General features: G+C 36.6%; 2 protein-coding genes across 3 annotated transcripts in view; both read left to right on the top strand.

The window, feature by feature from the left end:
• fstl1b (follistatin-like 1b) overlaps positions 1-13,395 on the top strand; it is a 38,309-nt gene extending 24,914 nt beyond the window's left edge. Inside the window, exons 3-11 of one of the 2 annotated variants that reach the window (XM_026272421.1) lie at positions 1,867-1,971; positions 3,487-3,616; positions 4,884-4,916; positions 6,729-6,859; positions 8,661-8,779; positions 9,707-9,819; positions 10,850-10,960; positions 11,176-11,264; positions 11,731-13,395. In XM_026272421.1, the coding sequence (XP_026128206.1) occupies positions 1,867-1,971; positions 3,487-3,616; positions 4,884-4,916; positions 6,729-6,859; positions 8,661-8,779; positions 9,707-9,819; positions 10,850-10,960; positions 11,176-11,264; positions 11,731-11,772 (873 nt within the window). In that variant the 3' untranslated portion in view covers positions 11,773-13,395. The remainder of the gene's footprint in view (positions 1-1,866; positions 1,972-3,486; positions 3,617-4,883; positions 4,917-6,728; positions 6,860-8,660; positions 8,780-9,706; positions 9,820-10,849; positions 10,961-11,175; positions 11,265-11,730) is intronic. The other variant, XM_026272420.1, reaches the window with a different exon arrangement.
• Positions 13,396-17,075: 3,680 nt separating this feature from the next.
• On the top strand, positions 17,076-22,697 carry lrrc58b (leucine rich repeat containing 58b). Its single transcript, XM_026272419.1, has 4 exons — positions 17,076-17,742; positions 20,958-21,086; positions 21,360-21,637; positions 21,871-22,697. The coding sequence occupies exons 1-4, from the start codon at positions 17,288-17,290 to the stop codon at positions 22,062-22,064; spliced, it is 1,056 nt and encodes a 351-aa protein (XP_026128204.1). The 5' UTR covers positions 17,076-17,287; the 3' UTR covers positions 22,065-22,697.
• Positions 22,698-23,268: the final 571 nt, after the last annotated feature.

Raw genomic sequence — 23,268 nt, 5'->3', positions numbered from 1 at the left:
GTAGGTTCTTCAAAGTAGCCACCTTTTGCTCTGATTACTGCTTTGCACACTCTTGGCATTCTCTTGATGAGCTTCAAGAGGTAGTCAGCTGAAATGGTCTTCCAACAGTCTTGAAGGAGTTCCCTGAGAGATGCTTAGCACTTGTTGGCCTTTTGCCTTCTGTCTGCGGTCCAGCTCACCCCTAAACCATCTGGATTGGGTTCAGGTCCGGTGACTGTGGAGGCCAGGTCATCTGGCGAAGCACCCCATCACTCTCCTTCTTGGTCAAATAGCCCTTGATGCCTTCAGTGTGACTCTACAATTTACATAGTCATGAAAATAAAGAAAACTCTTTGAATGAGAAGGTGTGTCCAAACTTTTGGTCTGTACTGTATATATATATATATATATATATATATATATATATATATATATATTCTTTTTTTCTTAAATTCTTTCAAAATAAATAAATAATTGATGTTATGTTTGTATTAACACTCGCGTTTGTATTATAATTTAGTCAATTTGTTCGTGTTGGCATATTTACATAATCTTTATGTTTTCCGATTTATATTTGTAATTATGTTTTAGATTTGTATGTCCTTATTTATAGAAATTAAATAGCAGTTTAAATAGCAACAAAAGCTAGTTTTCATTTCGCAGATATTAGTACATAATATAAATGAACGTTAAATTGCATTTGTTAGCAGTGTTGTGAAGTTTACTTTTGAAATTATTACTAGATTACATGTTCCCTTATTTAAAATATAATAAGAAATTGTACTATTTTAACTACTTTAATAAAGTAATGTGAATGATTGTATTTGATTACTTTTTAATTACTTTTCTAAAAAAAAAAAAAAAAAAAAAAAAAAATTTTAATCTGCATATTTCTAAACTGTTTCAAACATTTAGGGCAGGCAGAGGTAACCTTAAAGTACTCAACTCTGATTACTGTCAAACTTTCAAAAGCCTTCATCACTTAAATTAATGATTATAATAATTTAATTATAAAGTACAGCCTCCACAAAATCAGACTTTAGCACGTGTTTTTAGTTAAGATGTAGTATAATAGCTACAATACTGTTTTTGAAATCAAATCATTGCATAGCTATGACTGAAAACATTGGTGTCTCATATCAATCATATCTGTGTGTGCCAATATTCAGATTTAAACCCCTTGGTAATCATGAGCAGTTTCAGAAGTAGACTAACTGGAGGCTAACTTTAATGCATTTTTTTCTTCTTCTCGGTAAATGTTACAGGTACGGTAACATTTATTTTGTAATTAAATTACGTAACGCCGTTACATGTAACAAGTAACTCCTCAACACAGTTAATCAGATATGCTCTCGCACCTTGTGGGGCACACATTTGTTATAGCACGAGAGGTAGATGTCCCAAATCTGTAGTTGTCCTAGTTTTGAAGGAGAACCGCTAGTTGTCAGGGACACTGCTGGCACGAGGCTCTCAGGAGTGTTTGTTGTGGGGAGAGTTCGGCCATTTTTGGAGATAGTTATCAATCTTGTGTCCCCGGACACTGACAAACACTGTGTGAGAGAGAAACAGCAAGTGTCTGCCTGGTGTTTGTGGTGAAAGTGAGTTTGTGGTCCTGTAGCCTACCAGTGCTAGTTTCTGTTTCCAAAGCTTATTAGTTTAGTGGCTAGTTTCGTGAGATGTCAGACAACAACACATCCTTTACAAGTAAACATTATGAATACTAAATATAGAGCTGCAAGTTCGAGTTTGTATATTATTATGTGTTTATAATACCGCCCTCTGGTGGTGAGATTCTGTATGTGCACAAACGTATTGTATTCCTGCCCAGTACCTCATTAGAGTTTGCAGCTGTGTGTTTTATTGATGGTGTTGATTTCTGTGTTTCAGCAGGAGGCTCAGAGCAAATCAAAGGTGTGTGCTAATGTGTTCTGTGGTGCTGGGAGAGAGTGTGCCGTCAATGAGAAAGGAGAGCCCAGCTGTCTGTGCATCGAGGTAAGGCCTCTTTTCAAAGAAATTCATGAAAACCTGGATGAAATATGCAGCCCTTGACTAGTCAACTTCCTTGACTTTTATTCCTTTGGATGACTGGATGAGGAATTTTAAACATTTTAGAGAGACTGCAGTCAGTGCACTTGCTACAAAGCAGGTTCTAGCTGATGAAATATTTAAAGCAGAGTAAATCTAGAAAAAGAAGTATATTCATGATGGAAATTTGAATGACTTTCAGTAAGTTTAGTGGCTCTCTAGGGTTTTGAAATTCTCTGACATTTTTTGCTTTTCCATGACTGGGGAAACAGCTGTGTTTTAGCCTACTTCTAAAAACCGATATAACGTTACTCATTGTGGAAATAAAATCGTTTAAAAATATATACTTAAGTACAAACTGAATGTAACATTTACAGAAAATTGCAAATAAATTAAAATGCATTATAGCCTAAATCTATATTAAATGCAACTATAGTTAAACTTAAGAGTGCTTTCTGGCATACTTAAGTAGGCCTTGCGTGCATCTTTATATGTAATTTCATTATTGCTTCTATTCAGTGTCTCTGAAATATGGTTCAAGTGTACTAAACTAAAATATAATTTATGCTATTTCTGTAGAAAATTGTGTGTCATGTTTTTAAATATATATTTATTACATATTTTTAATTTGCAAACTAATATAAACTAGCAGTTTATTGCATTAGCGATTAACATTCTTCAGTCAAATTATAATCAAGTACTTTATATGTGTTTTAGTATGTTAATCAATACATCAAAAAGTGTACTTTAAAATGACAGCTGATTATTAAAACAAGTATTGTTTAAAGTAAAACTTTTAATTTAACATTAGTACAACAGGCACTTCAATGTTTCAGGAAACATTCATGAAAATGGGCCCTATGTAAGACTTTTATTTTATTAATAATATCTGCTTTTACAGTTTTTCTTTAATATACTGTACTTTTAAGATTTGAAGTATACACTACAAGTGCGCTTCTTTCACCATCAATAAATTCTAACCATTAGAAACTTTTCCCTTTCCTAATGTTTTTCCACCATCATAGCAAATATTAAGTTGATCTGTGTTGCTGATGTTTTATTGTTAGACTTCAAGTCAAAATCGTTCTGAACAAAGTATTAAACAGTTTCATACAATAACAGTAGTGTGTGTGGGATTGGGGTCATGTGTGATGTATATGCCATGTCGTGTGTCTACTCAGCTCAGCAGATTATACAGCAAAAAATATTCCATATAACACACAGACATTCACCCTATTGTCCTGCCACCAGCTGGGCCCCATGCTTTCATATTATTACAGGCTTAATGTCAGCTTCCAGCAAGAGGCGTCAGAGAAACATTTAATTACATCCAGAGTGTTACATTTAGTCGCCATCTTTTATATACATATATATACTGTATATATACACACACATTTTGCAAGGATCAGATTTTGATGTGACAGTTAATAGGAAATAGTTGAAACTGTTGTGTTGTTAACAGTATGCTGTGTTCTCCTGCAGCAATGCAAGTCTCATAAGCGCTCAGTGTGTGGCAGTAATGGAAAAACATACCGAAACCACTGCGAGCTGCACCGTGACGCCTGCCTTACTGGACTCAAGATCCAAGTAGACCACGACGGACACTGCAAAGGTGTGTGGAGATAAACATGCAGGAAAATAGGAATGAACTGCAGACATGAAAGATAATATAGATTGGAAATACCTTTCTACTTCCTTTGCAAATTATAACGTGTGCATTGGTTTTGCATAAACTTGCTAAGATAGCAAAGATAGCATAATATTATTCTTAGCTTCAGAATTAAGCTAAGATTTGTGAGTGACTCAAGTCTGGTCATAACTTTTTATCATCACATTAGAATAAAGATACTAAATCTTTAGAAAACAATTAATCCGCAGGGTGTTTGCAGTGGTAATTAATATCCCTGGAGAAGTGTTTGCACCAGTTGTTAAACATGCATGCACAAATATCATCACTTGGCAAACAAAACTCACCAGCAGTGAGCATTATTTTAGTTAAAAAGTGTAACTATTAAATAAATGACTACAAAATAAACCAATTAGGACAAAAATGCATCATAATTTAACCTAAGAACCACCTGAGTACTATAGACATCCCAATATTATAGTTAATCTAATATTTACTTACATGCTTAATAGAGAGCCCTCTATAATGTCTGGAAATACTCATGAAGCGAGGTTGTGGAAGCCTTATCATTTATTGGTGTAAATGCACTAATAAATCTCAATTATATTTGGCAGTGATGGTCTTCTTTTTTCTTATATTATAAGGTTCATAAATACACACTACTGTTCAAAAGTTTGAGTTTTTACAGTAGTAAAAGTTTGAGTATAATACAGTAAAACTGTAATATTACAATTTAAAATAACTGTTTGAATATGTTTTAAATTGTCATTTATTTCTATGATGCAAAGGTGACATTTCAGCATCGTCACTGCTTGTCTTCAGTGTCACATGATCCTTCAGAAATCATTCTGATTAATAGAGCATAAGCTCCATCACACATTTCCGCTGAAGAGTCATTAAGTATTAACTCATGTACACATATCCACCTGCTAAGATCCATTGGGACCAGTTCTTACGAATGTACTCTTTACTGTACTCTGATCTTGACTTATTACCATCTCAGCAGAGAGCGATGGCTCATTGGACGTTGGACATACGGTGAAATCCAGGTCTCAATCCGATATCATGTTATTCTGCCCCTTATATGCTTGCACTACGACATGTTTGAGGTGACGCTGTAACCTCTTATCTATAATGCAAGCCGCTGCTCAAGTGATAACCAAGGGAAGATACAGCTATAACTGCATGCAGACTGTTCAGTGGCGAGGCATCGCTTCACTCAGGGTTATCTTGTTTATCTTGTCTCCTACAGAGAAGAAGCAGGAGAAAGCCGCGGCCAGCCCAGGTGAGTTGTATTATGACCCCGCACGGGCTCAGAGCCAAGCCGGAGGGCTCTGTGATGACTCAACTTATCTGCCTGCTGCACAGATTAACATTAATTACCAACTTATTATGAGCTCCTAGATACTGATAGCAGACATAACCTCTCTGACATGGCTTCAGTGGAAGTACGTGTGCACTGTTTAGATGTAGAAAATGTATTTAACCTCTCAGGATGCAGTTTTACTCTTTATTCTTTGTCGTTTTTATGTTGTTCTATACTCTTTATTCTTTGTCGTTTTTATGTTGTTCTAGTATGTGTAGCATGAGTTTATTGTATGTTCTCTATAGAGGAAAACGAAGACACTATTAATACACTAATAATTTGCCTCTGAAACTTTAACTTCCATTTAAATAGTTAATTTACTAACCAGAATTCAAACACAATGTTAAGGAATGATTTGTTTATATAATATGGTAACACTTTAAAATAAGGCTTGATTAGTTAAAGTCAGTTAATACTTAAGCAAACTTTAACTGATAATGAACAATATGTAACAAGGAGTCAGAGTCATTCGGATCCATCTGCAGAATTTTATTAAGAAAATGGTCATACAGGCAGAAATCAGGAACGGCGTCAAGTGTGTTAGGGATATCCAGAATCATTAACGGTAACAAGCAGAGATTGGGGCAGGCAGCAGACAATCAGAGTCGGTTTAAACAAGCCAAGATAATACACAGGAGGAACAAACACAAGGGAATACACTTGGAAATGCTAGACAGGCTAAACAAGACTTCGCAGTGAGTGAGAGTGATTGTGCTGCTTTTATGTGTGTGTAAATGAGGTGCAGGTGTGTCAAGGAAATTGGCTGGGGAATGAGGTGCAGGTGTGGCAAGGTGTTTGTGATGCAGTGACTCATGGGGAATGTAGTTCGGGTGTGGTGCAACAGTATGAGAGGTGCAAGTGTCCAAGTGACATCTGGTGGTTGATGGGTGGAATGGTCCTGAGTGGAGTGCCCTCTACTGAAGTTCATGGGCACTCCATCTAATGATCGTGACACAATACATTTACTGTATATCTGTTGATCTTAGTTAACATAAGTTTATGCAAAAACAGCTGTCTATTGTTTGCTTACTATCTGTTAGCTCAGGGCCATTAAAATAATATTAACGGGTTTGACTTTTGATTTTAATAAAGTATAAGTGTTGAAATGAACATAAAGATTAATAAGTGCTTTTAAAACATTTAAGGTATTTATGTAAGAAACTATTTTAAATCACAAATAAATATTTACCAAACAACATTACAGGATTACAAAATATTATGCCTACACTTAAGTCTATAAAATAGGATACAATGTACTTCGAATATTCATGGAAATTCCATCATGGAATTTTCCGTATTGATTTTTCACAGGCGTTTTACCTGTATTTTGAATTTACATTGCATTGTTTTGTGTTTTAGGGTCCGTAAACTTAACAGATAATGTCATGGCAGAGAATTAACATACTTTCCCTTTTTCTCTTAAAATTGTTTTAATTCAAATAGCTGACATTTATGAAATCAGACATGATATATCACACATTTTAAAAACCCAGGATAGGAAGTTGGCATCGTCACCAAACTCCCAAACATTTCTGAGAAGTCCTTTTCGAGATGTAGGAGTGGATCTCATTAATCAAATGTTCTCTGGTGAGGACCGAAATGAGTTGCTGGATCCTAAGAGGATAAACGAAATCTGACAAATCCATTAACATGACTGATATATGTAGACTCGTGTATCTGTATTTGTTTCTAACGGTTTATTATCCTCTCGTCTGGTGGTGTGTGATGAAGTTGTGTGTTATGTCGCTGACCGTAATGAGCTGCGCAGACGTGTGATCGACTGGCTGCAGACCGAGGTTGTTCCAGATGGCTGGTTCACCAAGGGCTCCAACTTCACTGATATCCTCCTCAAGTACTTCAAGGTGTGTACAGACAGTCTTTCACAACTTTAAACCAGAAAGAATTTGTATAGAGAAGTATTTTAAGTCACAACTTTTCAGTGTTGGGTCCAAAGGTCAGTTTTGAGAGATTTTGGGCTATTTGTGTCTTACGATGTGTTGTTTCAGAGTTTAACATGATAAAACATGAATAATACATATTTAAGTGTTTATTATTTTTTATCTGTAGTTCAGTTACAATACATAACTTCAAAGGTGGTTTTGTCAAAGCGAAAAGCCACTTCAGTAGCACTTACACTAAACTTTTTCAGTTTTATTTGTATTCTGAAGTTTTTTACAAGGGGATTCATGTATCATTCACCTGGCATTAACATTTTATTCCTAAAAACATGGTGTAAATGTGTTTATTTTCATGCTGTTTTGAATCTGCCTTTCAAGTGTTCTTGAGCATTATGCAAACTAGTGCATATTTAATTAGACAGTTATATGACTTTAATTATTAAATTAAAATGTCTGCAATTCTTAAAGTAAACAATCAACTACTGAAGTATGGATGTGTTTATTAGGGTATTATTTGTTTTTTCACTAAATTTTTACCCTATTCATCTGGGTGTCTTGGCTTTAACATTTAAAAAATGTTCTCAAAATATTCTCAACATATAACGCCCAACAACATGCAGAATTATTTACATAATAACAGAGACAGAACATGATATGAGAACGCTTTGGTTTCTGAATGTCTATAAATGTACAAACACAAATGTTTGAAGCATATTGACTGAAGCATATTCAGTATATTTCAAAGAAAGAAATTATTTTTTTGCAGCATAAAAGCAGTCATTTGCTTTGGTCCCTTCATCGTCAGGGCTTTGTGTATATTACCGTCTCTGCAGCCTCCTGCCGTTCTTCAGAGTGTCTTCAGGACACGCCACATCATTTCTCTGATAGTTTCCTAAGGCGTGTAAAATACACCTAAAACCACTTCTGTTTGCGTAGCAGCAGTTCATGCTTCTGATGAATCAGTCTGTTTCAGTATTAGCTCACCTTTGCACTCAGAGAGCTGACGAACAAGACTGTAAAACTGTCAGCACAATCCATACATCTGACTGAACACTATCATCAAACCAATAATCCATATGCTTATCAAATTAGCTTTATCTGTTAGACATCTTTCTCTAAAATAATTAAAGGGACAGTTCACACAGAAATAAATTCATGTCATACATGTATGATTTTCTTTCTTCTGTGGAACATATATATGTATATGTATATGTACACACACAGTATATTTCTGTACAGCAGAAGTCAGTGGGGTCAGATGTTTAATTGTATAGACAAAAAGAGTGGAAACGTTACACAAAACCTTTTTTGTTTTCCACAGAAGAAACAGTTTTGTAACAACATGAGGGTGAATAATCATTTTAGGTGAACTATTCCTCCAATTGGTGAAAGTTTGACCTTTACATCTTGTTTATTGGTGAACGTGTCAAAATCCGCTGAATCAGGCAGAATACGTTCTCCTGATAAACTGCTGAGATAAAATTAAACTGACAGCATGATGTGTAAGTTTCAAAGTAGCTGATTTGTGATCACTGGTCTGTATCTATGGCTGTTTTAGGTGTCATAGATATTTTACAGAATGGGATGATGTGTTTCCACAGTTATTAACATTGGAAATGTATATGTTTCAAAAACAAAACGGTTTGAACAGCTGTCAGAGCAAACTGCACAGAGAGCACTCAAAGAGTCCCAATCCCATTTCAGCCTCATTTCCTGCTCAATGCTGAAACTGAAGTGTGCAAAAATAATTTGTTGTCTCTTATAGAATTATGATAGTGGAGACTCTCAGCTGGATTCTGCAGAGCTGCTCAAGTTCATTCAGCACAATGAAACCGCGGTTCAGATGAACTCTTACGCTGAAGAGGAGAACAACCGTCTGCTCAGGTGAAAACACACAGTCACATAACCACACAGAACTAGTGCGCACGTGTACGCTACCGTTCAAAAAGATGGTGTCAGTAAGAATTTAACTTAAAAAAATATATACTTTAACATGACTACAAATATTGTATTTGAAATAAATGTTGCTCATTTTGAACGTTCTCTCCATCAAATAATTTCTCCTGAAAAAATAAATGAAATAAAATAATAAAAAATCTGTCCACAAAAATATTAACCTGCACAATTGTGATAATAGTAAGAGGTGCAAATCATTATTTCTGAAGGATCATGTGACACTGAAGACTGGAGTAATGATGCTGAAAATTCAGCTTTGATCACAGAAATAAATAAATTTTTATTATTTTATTTATTTTATTTTAAATTGTAATAGTATTTCACAATATTACTGATTTTAGTCAAACTTTTTGATTAAATAAATGTAGCTTTACCAAACTCAAACTTTTAAACAATAGTTTACAAAATGCAGTCCTGGTGTGACATATTTGTGCATATTATCTGCAGTATTTTAACCGAACTGTTCACTGGCATTCAAAAGAGAAGCATAAAATATCATCTTTTCTAAATGAGGAATGAATTTACATTTTTGAGTGAACAATCCCTAGCCTGCACCATAGTTATAATCATCTCTGTCCCACTGGACTTCTTCCTGTTTCCCTCACAGTAGAGGTTATGTGAGTTTGTGTCCATCCGTTTGTCAGGATGAGCCAGAGGGGGAAAAATCAGTCTACAAACACTGATAAAGCCAAGCAAACATTTCACTGCACAGCTGTGTACCACCTCATATCCGGTTAGCCAGATAGTGGATTGAAAACACAAACAAGTCTTATATTTTTGACCCTTGTGATCACATTGAATAAAATGTGTTGTTCTGAAAGGAATGTTTAAATGATCCCTACATGTATCTCTCAGGAGTCTTTGTGTGGATGCTCTTATTGAGCTCTCAGATGAGAACGCCGACTGGAAACTGAGCTTTGATGAGTTCCTCAACTGCCTGAAACCAGGCTTCAACCCTCCTGAGAAGAGTAAGTCTCTGTCTGTCTTGCATCAGTCTGCATCCACCAGCACAAAGTTTACAAAGTCTTTGTTGAGCCAGCAGGCGAAAGTCAGAAATGTTGTTGCATCCAGAAACTCTGAGCAGCACAGAAACACATGACAGCTGAAATTCAAGCCACATATGTGAACAAACGATTTCATCACTTGCATAATTACAATGTGGACTGTCTAGATTTATTAGCAGTGTAAATAAAGCCATGGTGCTTTTTTATTTTTTACTGTCAAGGAGAAATTTTAATTGCTTCCTTATTGAAGATTCTTCTTATAGACAAAGTTACATTCCTGAGTTTTCCCAGAACTGTTGTTCTGTGAATGCGGAGAGGGAGCGAACGCGGGGTTTTCCGCTCTTCCACAGAATGTTCCTCCGGCTCCACATGCAGAACTAGGTGAAGGTTCAGTGGGAGGAGCTGCCTTCTCTGGCATCATGTGAAGCAGCCTTTACACACGCAAACACAAAACCAGTGCTGATGTTGAGAAATTAAACAAACAAAAAAGCTGAAATCAAATAAAAGATAAATATTAGATTAAACAAAAAAGCTTAAAGTTGAAAGACGAACATTTCTAAAACCAAGTTAAATAGAGATCTTTAAAACAACAACTATATATATATATATATATGATCAGTAGAAAGATATATATGACATTTATAAAGGTAAATTATAGCAATGTCATATGAGATCAGAATCAGAAGTAGATGTCCTGGTTTCTGCTTTTGATTTGACTTGCCATGATGGTTGAGAACCGCACTCTTCAGTCATACTCATTTTCCCTAGTTTCTCCTGGAGGGTTGTAGCAGCGTAGTCATTCCACAGTGATTTCCTGTTTTGTATTTGGGAATCTGGGCCACAGGAATACAGTTATTTGGTTGCAGACACAGCCGTGCAATGCAAGACTGCTTTTTCTGATTTCACCTAAGTTTATAGGGAATAATAAAAGAGTGATGGTAATCAGAGCCTTATTTCGAAAACGATTGTGGTAACAATGTTTGTGTTATCACAGAGTGTGCTCTGGAAGATGAGACCTATGAGGATGGAGCTGAGACGCAGGTGGAGTGCAACCGCTGCGTCTGCGCTTGTGGAAACTGGGTCTGCACTGCCATGACATGTGATGGTGAGATTAAATCACCAAATTCATGATAGAAAAAGAGAGAGTGGGGTAAGCTGTGCCAGTTTGCTCTCTAGTCACAGTGAAAGTAGACTGGGACCTAATTATATTTCAGGAAGCATCAATAATACAGGCCATAGAACTATGACTTGTCACCCCCACATGAGCGGTACTGATCCCATTTGATTATAAACTGATAATGAGACTGACTCTCTCCACAGAGAAAAGCCCAGTTATTGACACTGACGGGGATCAGGAGATGACTGAAGAGGAATGGACCCGCCGTGTGGCTGAACTCAACAAGCATCAGGTCAGCTGACTGATCTCATTCATTATAAATTAACTGTCAAATTGCTTCCTATCTGTCCTTGAATGTCTTGGCTAATCCCTCAGTCAAACTGGAGCCTGCTGATTTAAAGAGAATTTAACGCTCTCTCACTTACGCTTTTAAAATAAGTAAAGTGAAGTAACATTAACCACAAAATCATGGGACTTGCATAGTAAGTGGTGTTTTGATTTCTAGATGTCATTGACACAAAAATCCAGAACTGGCTAGTTCAAGTCCAGGCAGGTTTCCCTGAGCCCCAGGCAGGACTTAGTTTGTCATTTCAACTGACTAATACTCTTTCTAGAGGCTGTAAACTGCAGGTGGTGACCTTCCTCGTGGGCTGTTAGGTGTCATTTTAAGAACTGCTTCTTGATTTGAGAGTGAAATATAAGCTGATGCCGTCAGTTTAATTGCCAGAGGCAGATTTATAATGATTTCCTTCCTTCAGGAGACTGTGGAGAAGATGAAGACCAGCACAAAGGAGGTCTAAACCAGGACAGAGACACGAGGAGGGAGATGACATGGACAAATTCCTCTCCTACTGATCACTATCAGGATTCCTGAGATTATGTACTGTTAATGGAAGAATCACACCATTTTCTATAGATAGGTTATTACTTGTATTGCTATCCATACCACATCTATTCTCTGTTTTATGTTACGGTTTTTCCTTTTTACATATTTCATTAGCTTTGTTTATTCATTTGTGTGTCTTTAAGTGCTGTAAATTGATAGTGTCACTCCAAATAGGCCTTGGCACTTTATAACGAGGGCCCTTGTTTTATTCACTATTGTTTGATTTTATGTATCATTCTTTATACCATTTATTTGTTTGTCTATCTACAGTTATATGTGGACATATGTTTTTTTTTTTTATTGAGACAATGGCAATAGAAGAAGAATAAAGAATAGGAAAGGGTTCGAGAGTGATGCTGAGAGAACAAAACAACACGGGTTCATCCATCAAACTGTGATTTTAGAGCATCAGAACGATGGATATCCTTCAGTCAGAGGGTAGATCATGCTAGTAGGAGCCTGATGGATGTAAATGCAAATTAAATGAAGTTACTCGTGGCCGCTCTCAGTTTCACTCTCATCTTGAAGGCAGTCATAGTCTTGAGACCTTTCGTAAAGGTGCTAATGTTAGTATTCCTCTGTTTGCTGCTTTGCTCTCTTGCTTTAGACGGTAGATGACGCTCGGTAGGATATACAACACTAGAAGCAAAGACAGTGTGGCTCAGTGGAGAGAGCAGGCAATACCTTTGAATTTAATATCATTTTGGGAAAACAAAACCACCAAGTTGTTATTACTTGGCAAACATGCTTTTTTCTGTCATTATCGACTTCGATTAGAGTAGATCACCTCCATTAGAAGAAAACTGCTGCACGGATGCATTGGCTACGCTTGAGCTTGTATTTATATTAGTTGCTAGAGGCAGTTCATGCTGAAACTCTCACGCTGTGCTCAGTCCCACCAAAAATTAACTTACAAGCCAGATTTATAAGAAATAGAGCTGTTGGGACTGAGTACAGATGGAGTGATCTGAAACCAAAGCCTGATGTTTAGGATGTTTAAATTGTTGTACGAAAACCTCCAGGTGTACCACTACTCTGGACCCAGCAACTACTTTATACCTTTTACGTAAAATAGCTGTCAGACTAAGGATTAGATTCGCTATTGCCTCTGTAGTGTAGCTGCATTCTTACCCACTCTAGAGAATTTGTGTGTGTGCGTGTGTGTGTGTGTTTGTGTGTGCGTGTGTGTGTGTTCGTTTCATTTCCACTAAATTCCACTAACAGTACGGATCCTTTGTGGTATTAAGTGCCTTATATACACAAACAAACCATGTGACATGGATGAAGTGGCTTCTTCTGTAGGTATAAACCACCTGATATATGACATATTGCATATTTTCCAGTATTATGGTAGACAACTAGCAATTGCCTTTTATATGTCTGTATGATTGTCTTATTCAATGGGGCAGAATTAAAACATTTTATTGTAAAAACTCTTGTTCTGTTTGAATTCTCTGATTATTATTTTAAATGTAATTTGTGCTAATAATAATGTAATAATAAAAATAAAAGGTACAACCCTTTGATATCTTGAGCCTTAGAAAAATGTCTTATGATCTATCGTGTGGACTTTTTATTTTTATGTTCCATTTGGAAAGAAATTGTATCCTGCATAACTGTTTTGAACGTGGCTTACATATTTCCCTCAATTCAGAAGAGGCTGTAAGATACGTGAAAGACATACTATTGCCCCCCAAAAAGCTTTTTGTTTAATAGGTTTTCATAATCTTTAATGTCCATTTTAATCCATTTATTTTGTTACAATTTATAATTTCTATTCATTTTACTTACACCAGTAATAAGATTCAGTGGTCAATAAAATGCCATTAAATCACTGCTGATAGTAACTTTGCATCACTTCAACATTTGAATTATTGTATAGTTTTCAGTTTTAGTTTGTTGAATTTTTTGTGAGGTTAAACAGGCCTGAAAAGTGTGCCATTAGACATCTATAATTTCTAGGTTTATTTTAGTATTATTTATAGACTATTAGAACAACCTTTGTTTATATATTTTCAGCTTTCATTATAATTATAAAGTTTTATTTATTTATTGTAGTTCATTTCAGTCCCTTTTTTTCTAGGTTTGTATCTAATATGTATATTTTATAGCTTTATTTCAGTTATGATTTTAATAAATTAAGCTATAGCAAACACTGGTTTCTGAGGGAAACAAATCATGTTACAATTCAGTTACAAAATGTTTGACAAATATCCTAATTAATGAACTCCCTTGTAATATTAAATCTATCTATCTGTTAAAAAAGAAAAAGTCAAAGTTATAAAAACTCTGCCACTTGGAACTGACTATATAAATAAAACAGGATGGATGGGTTATGAAACTCGCTGACTTCTTGCATAATGAAATAAGCTGTGCTTGCATAACCAGCAAAAGGACCCTAAAAACTAAAGAAAATAAATGCTTTTGAATAATTTCATGGATTTTAAAGATAAGAAATTGGATATGTCGTTCTAGAAGAGAAGAAAGGAAAGTTTGTTCGAGTTATTTAAAGTATAAAATGTTAGGCAACGCGATAGTTCTACTATGGCAAGCGTTTTTAGGTTAAAATATTCCCAGATAGTCATACTTGCATTTTCGTGGGTGATAATTCATTTAGAGAGCTTCATAATTAAATTCCTACTAGTTACAATTCCAATGAGAGAGCTCTCTAAATCAACTTTTACTAGTTAAAATTACAATTAAACAGCTTTCTAATTTAGTTAGAGATTTATAGACCTCTCTAGTTTAGTTCTTACTAGTAACAGTTATGATTAAAGAGCTCTCTAATTCAATTGTTACTAGTAATAATTACAATTAAACAGCTCTAAAATGCAATTCTTACTAGTAATAATTTAATTATAGAGCTCTCTAACTGAATTAGAGACCTCTTTAATTGGAAACTAGAGAGCACTCTAATTTATAATTGTTACTACAATTGTTACATCGGCAGCCATATCACCCTGGAGCCCAAGACTGGTTGCCCTCTAAAGCTAAGCAGGGTTGAACTTGGTCAGTACCTGGATGGGAGACCTCCTGGGAAAACTAGGTTGCTGCTGCCTCCTGCTGGAAGAGGTGCAAAGAAAAGTGAAGTGACATTCAGCCAAGTATGGTGACCCATACTCAGAATTCGTGCTCTGCATTTAACCCATCCGAAATGCACACACACAGAGCAGTGAACACACACACACACACTGTGAGCACACACCCGGAGCAGTGGGCAGCCATTTATGCTGCGGCGCCCGGGGAGCAGTTGGGGGTTCGATGCCTTGCTCAAGGGCACCTAAGTCATGGTATTGAAGGTGGAGAGAGAGCTGTACATGCACTATCCCCGCCCACAATTCCGTCCGGCCCGAGACGAGAACTCACAACCTTTCGATTGGGAGTCCAACCCTCTAACCATTAGGCCATGACTTCCCCAAGTGAGGCCAGCAGGGGGTGCTCACCCTGTGGTCTGTGTGGGTCCGAGTGCCCCAGTATAGTGATGGGGACACTATACTGTCAACAAGCACTGTCCTTCGAATGAGATGTTAAACCGAGGTCCTGACTCTCTGACCATCATAGCCTCCTAACAATCCCCATATCACCAGTCAGCTGGTGTGTGGTGGGCGTTATGGCACACTATGGCTGCCGTCGCATCATCCAGGTGGATGCTGCACACTGGTGGTGGATGAGGAGACTCCCCCTCACAATGTAAAGTGCTTTGAGTGCCTAGAAAAGCTCTCTCTCTCTCTCTCTCTCTCTCTATATATATATATATATATATATATATATATATATATATATATATATATATAAGTGTGTGTGTGTAATAAATCATTATTATTATTACTAGTAATAACTAGGGGTGTCACGATTTCGATTTTAAATCGAAATCGATCGAAATTAAGTCACAGTCTCAAACTTCGAATTAAAAAATGGAATCGTCGATGCTGCCACGCCCCCATGTTGTATGACGGCAAATCAATGACAAAAATAACCGAGCATTCAACTGATGCTGGCGCGCGCTATATGGTTTCCACGAGTGGAAAACTGAATCGGATGCGAAGAAACGGGAGCCCGCGAGCTCATTTCAAACTCTCGCGCGCGCGCGTGACATGTACTCTGCGCGCAATAAAAGCCCTCGCGCGCGCATGCTCATTCCCCACATCCTCGCGCTCGATCATCTCAACAATTTTATTTTTGTCAGTCGTGGGGCGGGGCTTGCTGTTTTAGTTGTTATCTCAAATGTCATTGGTTATTCCCCTTTTCCTAAAGTCAGTATTCGACGCCTGTTAGAAAATGAGTAATAATTCACTTGACTTGACCCATGACTTCATCAGTGGACCATATACATGTGAGTTATCATTTCTTTTGCTTGTTTAATTTATTTTTGTCTTTAATGTAATTTAATGCATTGTTTATAGAGTAGATCTTTTGTAGATACTTGATTAACTGGAATTCTTCTGATTGCGAGTGATTGCAGTCTTGTAATAAGAGATACACATATTTTACAGACTGTAATGATGCACACACACACACACATACTGTACATAAATACATACATATATATATATATATATATATATATATATATATATATATATATATATATATATATATATATATATAAAAATCTAAATGAATGACAGTGAAGTGTTTAACAAGTGTTTTATCTTTAATCTTTTAAATAGATACATCGTAATATTTGAAGGTTAGTTTAGTCATTTTTTATTGTTTTTGTTTGTTTTGTTATGAACTTGAATGTCATCTTTTGTGAAGAAGACTGCACTTACAAAAGAGAAACTAGATGGCAGTTTATTTTAAGTTTTCAATTGACTAAAGATATAAGTTATTGTTACATTATGTTGTTAATAAAAGTTTTAAATTTGACAGTGTAATGTGGTACATTGCAAACAAAGGTCAGATATTATATAACATAAAAGTCTAGTTTGAAAAATGACAATATGTGCTTTAAAAAGAATAAATGTAAAAATCGAGAATCGAATCGTGACCTTAGAATTGAAAATGCAATCGAATCGAGGATTTGGAGAATCGTGACACCCCTAGTAATAACTTAATTAGAGAGCTCGGTAATTGGCATTGTTACTAGTAAGAATGTAATTGTAGAGCTTTCTAATTAAATTGTTACTAGTAAAAATGCAATTACGGTGGGAGTATTTTAAGCTAAAACGGCTTGCCATAGTTCTAGTAAAGGGTTAACACAGTCGGGCGGAGCCAAACTCCTGTGGAGCCCCTAAACATGAATGTTAAATTGTGAACTCTTGATAGACGGACCGTCTTTGATAATGACTATAACGTGTAAATGCTGAGTTATTAAGGTTACACATGGAAGATCGGGACGCTTGGCGTTGGCAGTAATTCGGACATATTGTTGGGAAACAGCTTGAACCAAAAAAAATTTATTTTATTTACCGTTATCGTCTATTAAAATGGAGGGTTTTGAAGGAGCCAGCAGCAGCGAGAGTGTTTTAGATCTGTCCCGTTTGAATCTGAACAATAATAGTTTGGACACGGTCAGCGAAAAACGACGGAAAGACACGAAGCAACTGTACCTGTGTTACAACCGGATGACTTTTTTACCCGAGTCCATCTCTTTATTCTCGAACCTGGAGTTTCTCGACATCAGTAACAACACGCTGTCGGTCATCTGCGAGGACATCACCCGACTGACCAAACTCAAAACCCTCATAGCCAAGAACAATCGTTTGAATGAGTTCTCTCTGCCCAAGCACTTTGGCTCTCTGCAGCTGGAAGTGTTGAATCTGAGTGGGAACCGGTTTGAGGAGATGCCGAGCCAGTGTCTGCAGCTGCTGCGGCTCCAGTCTCTGTCTCTGGGAGGAAACAGACTGAAGAGCATCCCAGCTGAAATCGAGAGTCTCGCCAGGTAATGCACAAACATCTGCACTTGACTTTCTCAAAACACTGCACAGCCCAGGCATCTCAGGTCGAGCCCGCCAACTTACTCTTTGGAGGACTAACGTTACCATACTAAGTTACACTTTGCCAGATTTGCTTGGTGTAATTAAAGTTTAATGATTAATTCACCTAACTTTCTAGGTCATTCCCGTTAAGTAGTTCAGTGTCACCAATCATATATGTCCTAATTTGTTGAAAAAAAAAATTAATTTCACAAACTTGAGCAGATGTTATTTTGGTAATGTACCTGAGGGCCAACTTCCTAGAAACACAATGACGTCATGCTGCAGGAAGTGAGATCATTTTAGTTGAGAAAATGTAAATATGTAAATTGCTAATAATGATTACAATTACTTGATTTGACAATCGCATAAACTCACATTCTCGTTGCGGTAGTTGTTATATATATTTAACAATAGCTACGTTTACACGCGACCAAACAATGTTAATAATATAAATGTTAGTTTGGTGGCGAAATCTGTTTGAATTTGAGATTCATACATCACCTGAAAGCTGAATAAATAAGTTTTCCATTGATAGGCCAATATCTGACCGAGATAAAACTATTTGAATGAACTACTGGAATCTGAGTGTGCAAAAAAAAAAAAAAAAAATTAAATTTTGAGAAAATCACCTTTAAAGTCCCTAGAAAAGCATAACAGTAATGAAAAATGAAGTTTTAATATATTTAAGGTAGGAAATTTACAAAATATCTTCAAGGAACATGATCTATGCTTAATATGCTAATGATTCTGGTATAAAAGAAAAATCAATAATTTTGACCCATACTCAATGACCCACTGTATTTTTGGCTATTGCTACAAATACATCCATGCTACTAAAAACTGGTTTTGTGGTCCAGGGTCATATATGTCATCAAGGCAAGAGTTACTATTATCACAGTGGGGCTGCATATTTGTGAATTTGTGTTACCTGATTGTAAATATACCTCATGTGTTAGCATTTAGGTAGCAACTCTCTCACTGACCAAACTACTTGAACTCTTTTCAGTTTTATTGTCTTGTGTTGCCTACATAATCCAGTTATAATTGTCTGGCTCTGAGACACTTATAATTTAAGTGTCTGAGTTGGGTCTGAGCATATTTCTAAAGATACTGTTTAAAAAAAAAGGTCTCTCTCACATGTAGGTTGACTGATTATATGTTTCAGTGTTTATAATGGTGATGATTAGTTATCAGATGAAAGATGAGGGGCAAATGAAATGTGTTGTATGAAGGCAGCAGTTCTGACTGTGTCCTGATATCACAACAGCGGGGATTTTGAGAGGTCATATGTACCAAAGTTACCCAACTTGTCTGAAAGTATGACTGGTAATATATCTTTTGAAATAACACAACGTTTAATCAGACACTGATCATTTATAGGTCATACTCTCATATTAAACCAGAGTAAACCATTTTTCATGTTTAATTTATTAGGGACTCTAATCTTCTAATATGTATTCTAATATGTAATATGTATTTTTATGTTGAACCACAGAAATACAAGAGGGATGTGAATATATAAATATGCATGCAAATACATGTAAATATTTTCAAAAATATACATGCACGTGTGTGTATATATGCATAATAAATATACACAGCACATGGATGTGATTAATCGTTTGACAGCACTAAACATATTAGTCAAATTTGTAGTTGTATTTTTTTATTCAGGCTGTGAATAGAGTCATAGAAGTCTTATAGTTGGTCTTGTTTTCAGTATTCATATACTTTTTTTCCACTTAAAAACAATTTGTAATGATGTAATTTATCTCAAAGTTGGTTAGTTTGGTTCAAAGTCCGAACGTCTTTGCTAGTTAGCAGATGCATTTCTTTGCTAACCTTTATTTACCAAATACCTGCTTCCTTGTGCTGGCAAGTTCACTCTGAAGCTTATCAGTATTGTTGTATTTATTAGTCACGTGCATAATAATAAACCCCTTTCGCAAGGTCAAGGAAATGTGACTCACGGTCTACCAGCCCAGTAGTTGATGATTACGGTACGTTATTAACTGATTTTGGCAATGACTGATATGGGAAACAGCAGACAAACATCATACAGTCTGCAGCGTCATGTGACTTCATGAAAAAAAATTCAGCTTTGAGTAAATTACATTTTAAAGTATTTTCAATTATAAAACAGTTATTTGAAATAAGTTTAATTTTAATATATTACTATCACTGACAGTGAGAGCGTAAAGGAAGCTCTCCGAGCCGCAGGATCAGTTTGCCATGTGGCCTGAGTAGAGCCGTGCTGGAACCGTGAGTCTGTTGAGGCCGACTTGGCTGCGAGCCCTCCCATCATAAAGAGATGTGCCCTGTTGGCCCACATTACACAGAGTTGGTCCTTTTCCCTCTGCCGTCTCTGCCTAGACTCTGTAGAGACTAAGTCGAGATGGGCTGGTGAAAGGAATGATGTATTGAAGCAATCATGAATGCCTCTCTTCAGGGAGGACAACAAATGGACAAAGTGGCCAGTAGGGTAAAATGCTAGATCTCTCACTCGCTCCTTTTCTCTCAGTGCCTCATTCTTTTCTAGATGAAGAATTCCTTTCATTTCCATGGGAGTTTAAAACCAGATTCCCAGCAATGAACTAAATCAGCTCTTGAGATGAATCACAATGTTACAAACGTTGATTTGAGGCAGACTAGACTAAGGTACAAAACTATGTACTTAATCTAGTAATCTCATAAAGTACTGGGCGTGTGTTGTCTAGGACAGAAGTGTTTGTGATGCACCAAAAACAGGATGTTGAAAGAAGATATCTTGATTATCATGAAACATTGATCTGTATTGGCTTAAAAGAAGCGGAAGGTGAGCAATTTCCTCATAGCCTTTGCGTGTTAGTGGTTATCTTTTTTGCATTTCTGCCTTTCCTCACTGGAAGGCTTCCTACAAGGATAAGAAAGCTCCACGTATCCTTCGTCAGTGGCAGTAACCATAGGACAGAATTACTATTGTACTATTGTAATGTACTTTAATACAGTGGTTCTTATTAGGAGGTCAGGACCCTCTATAGCGGACAATAGCAAACTTCCAGGGAGGCCCAAATAAGTACATTATTTAAATTTAGTTACAGAACATTAATGTACAACCGTGTTTTAACTGTGATTCTGTCACTATTTTGACATTGTTTTGTTTATAACATTCTTCTTTCTCTTCTTTTTCTCTCTTTAGCTTAGAGCTGCTGTATCTGGGCGGTAACCAGATCTCCTCCATCCCTGCCGAACTAGCTAACTTACCCTGCCTCAGTTACCTAGTTCTGTGTGATAACCGCATCCAGAGCGTCCCACCTCAACTCAACCGGTAAGCCTGAGATGTCAAGAGTTCGGCTTTATTTTTCATTCAGGGGAAGACAAATGAATAAACAGCCTGAATACTTTATTTCTACATGTGGGTGGGAATTAAACGTCCTTTTCTGCTGATCGGTCTGCAGAAGATCAAAGCATGCTGTCATCTTTTCTTCTGCACGCTGTATATGCTGTGATATATTCTAATACTTAATATAAGTAATTGTAGTAGTTGTATTGATGAAAGAAATATTTTTGGCCTGCCCTGTTGTTCTCGCCACCCTCCCAGGCTCCATTCCCTGCGCTCTCTTAGTCTGCATAATAACCTGCTGACGTATCTTCCGAGAGAGATCCTGAGCCTGGTGCACCTTCAGGAGCTCAGTCTCAGAGGCAATCCTTTGGTGGTACGCTTCATCAAGGACATGACCTACGACCCCCCGTCACTGCTGGAGATGGCTGGCCGAACCGTCAAAAGCAAGAACCTCCCATACTCCCATAAAGACCTCCCGAGCCATCTCGTCAACTACCTAGACATGGCCAGCAAGTGCCCCAACCCCAAATGTGCAGGTGGGAGGAGAAACATGATATAAAAGTTTTAATAAATATAGGCTAAGAGCATCCAGAGGGGTTGAAAGCAAAGTCATTTATATATTCAATTCAATATATTCAAGGTTATTGTTATAGTACTTTTCATGATACATATTGTTACAGCTTTACAGAAAGAGCTTGTTTTGGTGTTTAAATCATCCTTGGTGTGAATAGATCTTTTCTAACAATATATCTCACCACCTCATTCCCAGGTGTTTACTTTGACTCATGCGTGCGTCACATCAAGTTTGTGGATTTCTGCGGGAAGTATCGCCTGCCCTTGATGCACTACCTGTGCTCCCCAGAATGCACCTCTCCCTGCAGCTCCAACCCTCAGAGCGACGCTGACTCAGACGAAGACAACAGCGTGCCTGCCGATCGCCTTCAAAGAGTGCTGCTGGGATAACCTCGCTCACCCCGCACACGTCGTCTCCTCTCTCTCACTTACAGTGTTATCTGCAGGAACTTTGAACTTTACAGCCAGCTGGCTTGAAAACCTCTCAGCTGAAGCCAAATCTTATTGCCAAGTGATTGAGCAAGTGGCATTCTGGGAAAGACATCTGCAGATAGTTTCTCTGACAAAGGCAAAATCAAAAACACTGGTGGTTCAGAGTAGTTGTTAGTTATATTAACTATGTGGCCTTGGTCATCAATCTGTTTAGCTCTTGCACTTTTGTAATATGTTAGAAGACGCAGTTTAGGTACATGCATATCTTTTGCTTAGTAGTAGGTTGTTTTGTCTCTCACAGCAGAGCACTAACATAATTTTTTCACATTACGCACAAAGATTTACTGTGAAATAAACAGAGAGAACACTTGCTTTTTGGGTTTGGGAGAGATTTAAGAAAAAAGTTTTCGTCATGTTTGTAACTGCTAGCCTGCAGCACTGTAAAACAGTGCTACATCTTCAAAAACGTGCTTGTGTCTGCAAAATATCTTGATTAAGCCTTTGGGTTAGTACTGAATTTACATACACTTTGTGGTTGCATTCAAAAACCGGGGGAAGCATCTAAAATCTTGAGATAAACAGTGACAAAGGTTACCAGTGACTTTGTTTTGGAGGTTAATTCTTCATTCTGCATTGATATAAAATATATGATATTGTTACATAGCCAATGGACAAATTTGTGATGTGTTTCTGGTATTTTTAAACTGAAATTTGTTATTCGAAATCTTCCTGCACAAAGAAAATTAAGGGGCAAAATAATTTTACCTTTTGGGGTACAGTAGCTTGTCCCTGAAGCAGTACCCTTAAAATGACATCTTTATTATTATTATTTTTTTTTTTTTACCCTTAGTGAGGTAAACATTAGTACCTTAAGGGTATGTTTTACTACTTTACTTATTAGGGGTAAAAAAAATTTTTTTTGAAAAATTTACTTTTAAGGGTACTGCTCCGGGGAGGTAAAATTTTAAACCCCTTTATTTCCGTTTTATAAACTAAATTTCTTTAGTTTCTTAATGTGTATTACACTCTTAGGCTTAACCAATATTTACTATGCAAATAAGTATCATAATATAAGTATAATATCGGAGGCTTTTATACTAAATAATCTTTTATGATATTTTCTATATATCAGTGACAAGATGGAATGTATTTTATTTAAGAT

Source organism: Carassius auratus, chromosome 9 (genome assembly GCF_003368295.1).
Source record: "Carassius auratus strain Wakin chromosome 9, ASM336829v1, whole genome shotgun sequence".
Lineage (NCBI taxonomy): Eukaryota > Metazoa > Chordata > Actinopteri > Cypriniformes > Cyprinidae > Carassius > Carassius auratus.
This window is presented reverse-complemented; position numbering and strand designations above follow the sequence as displayed.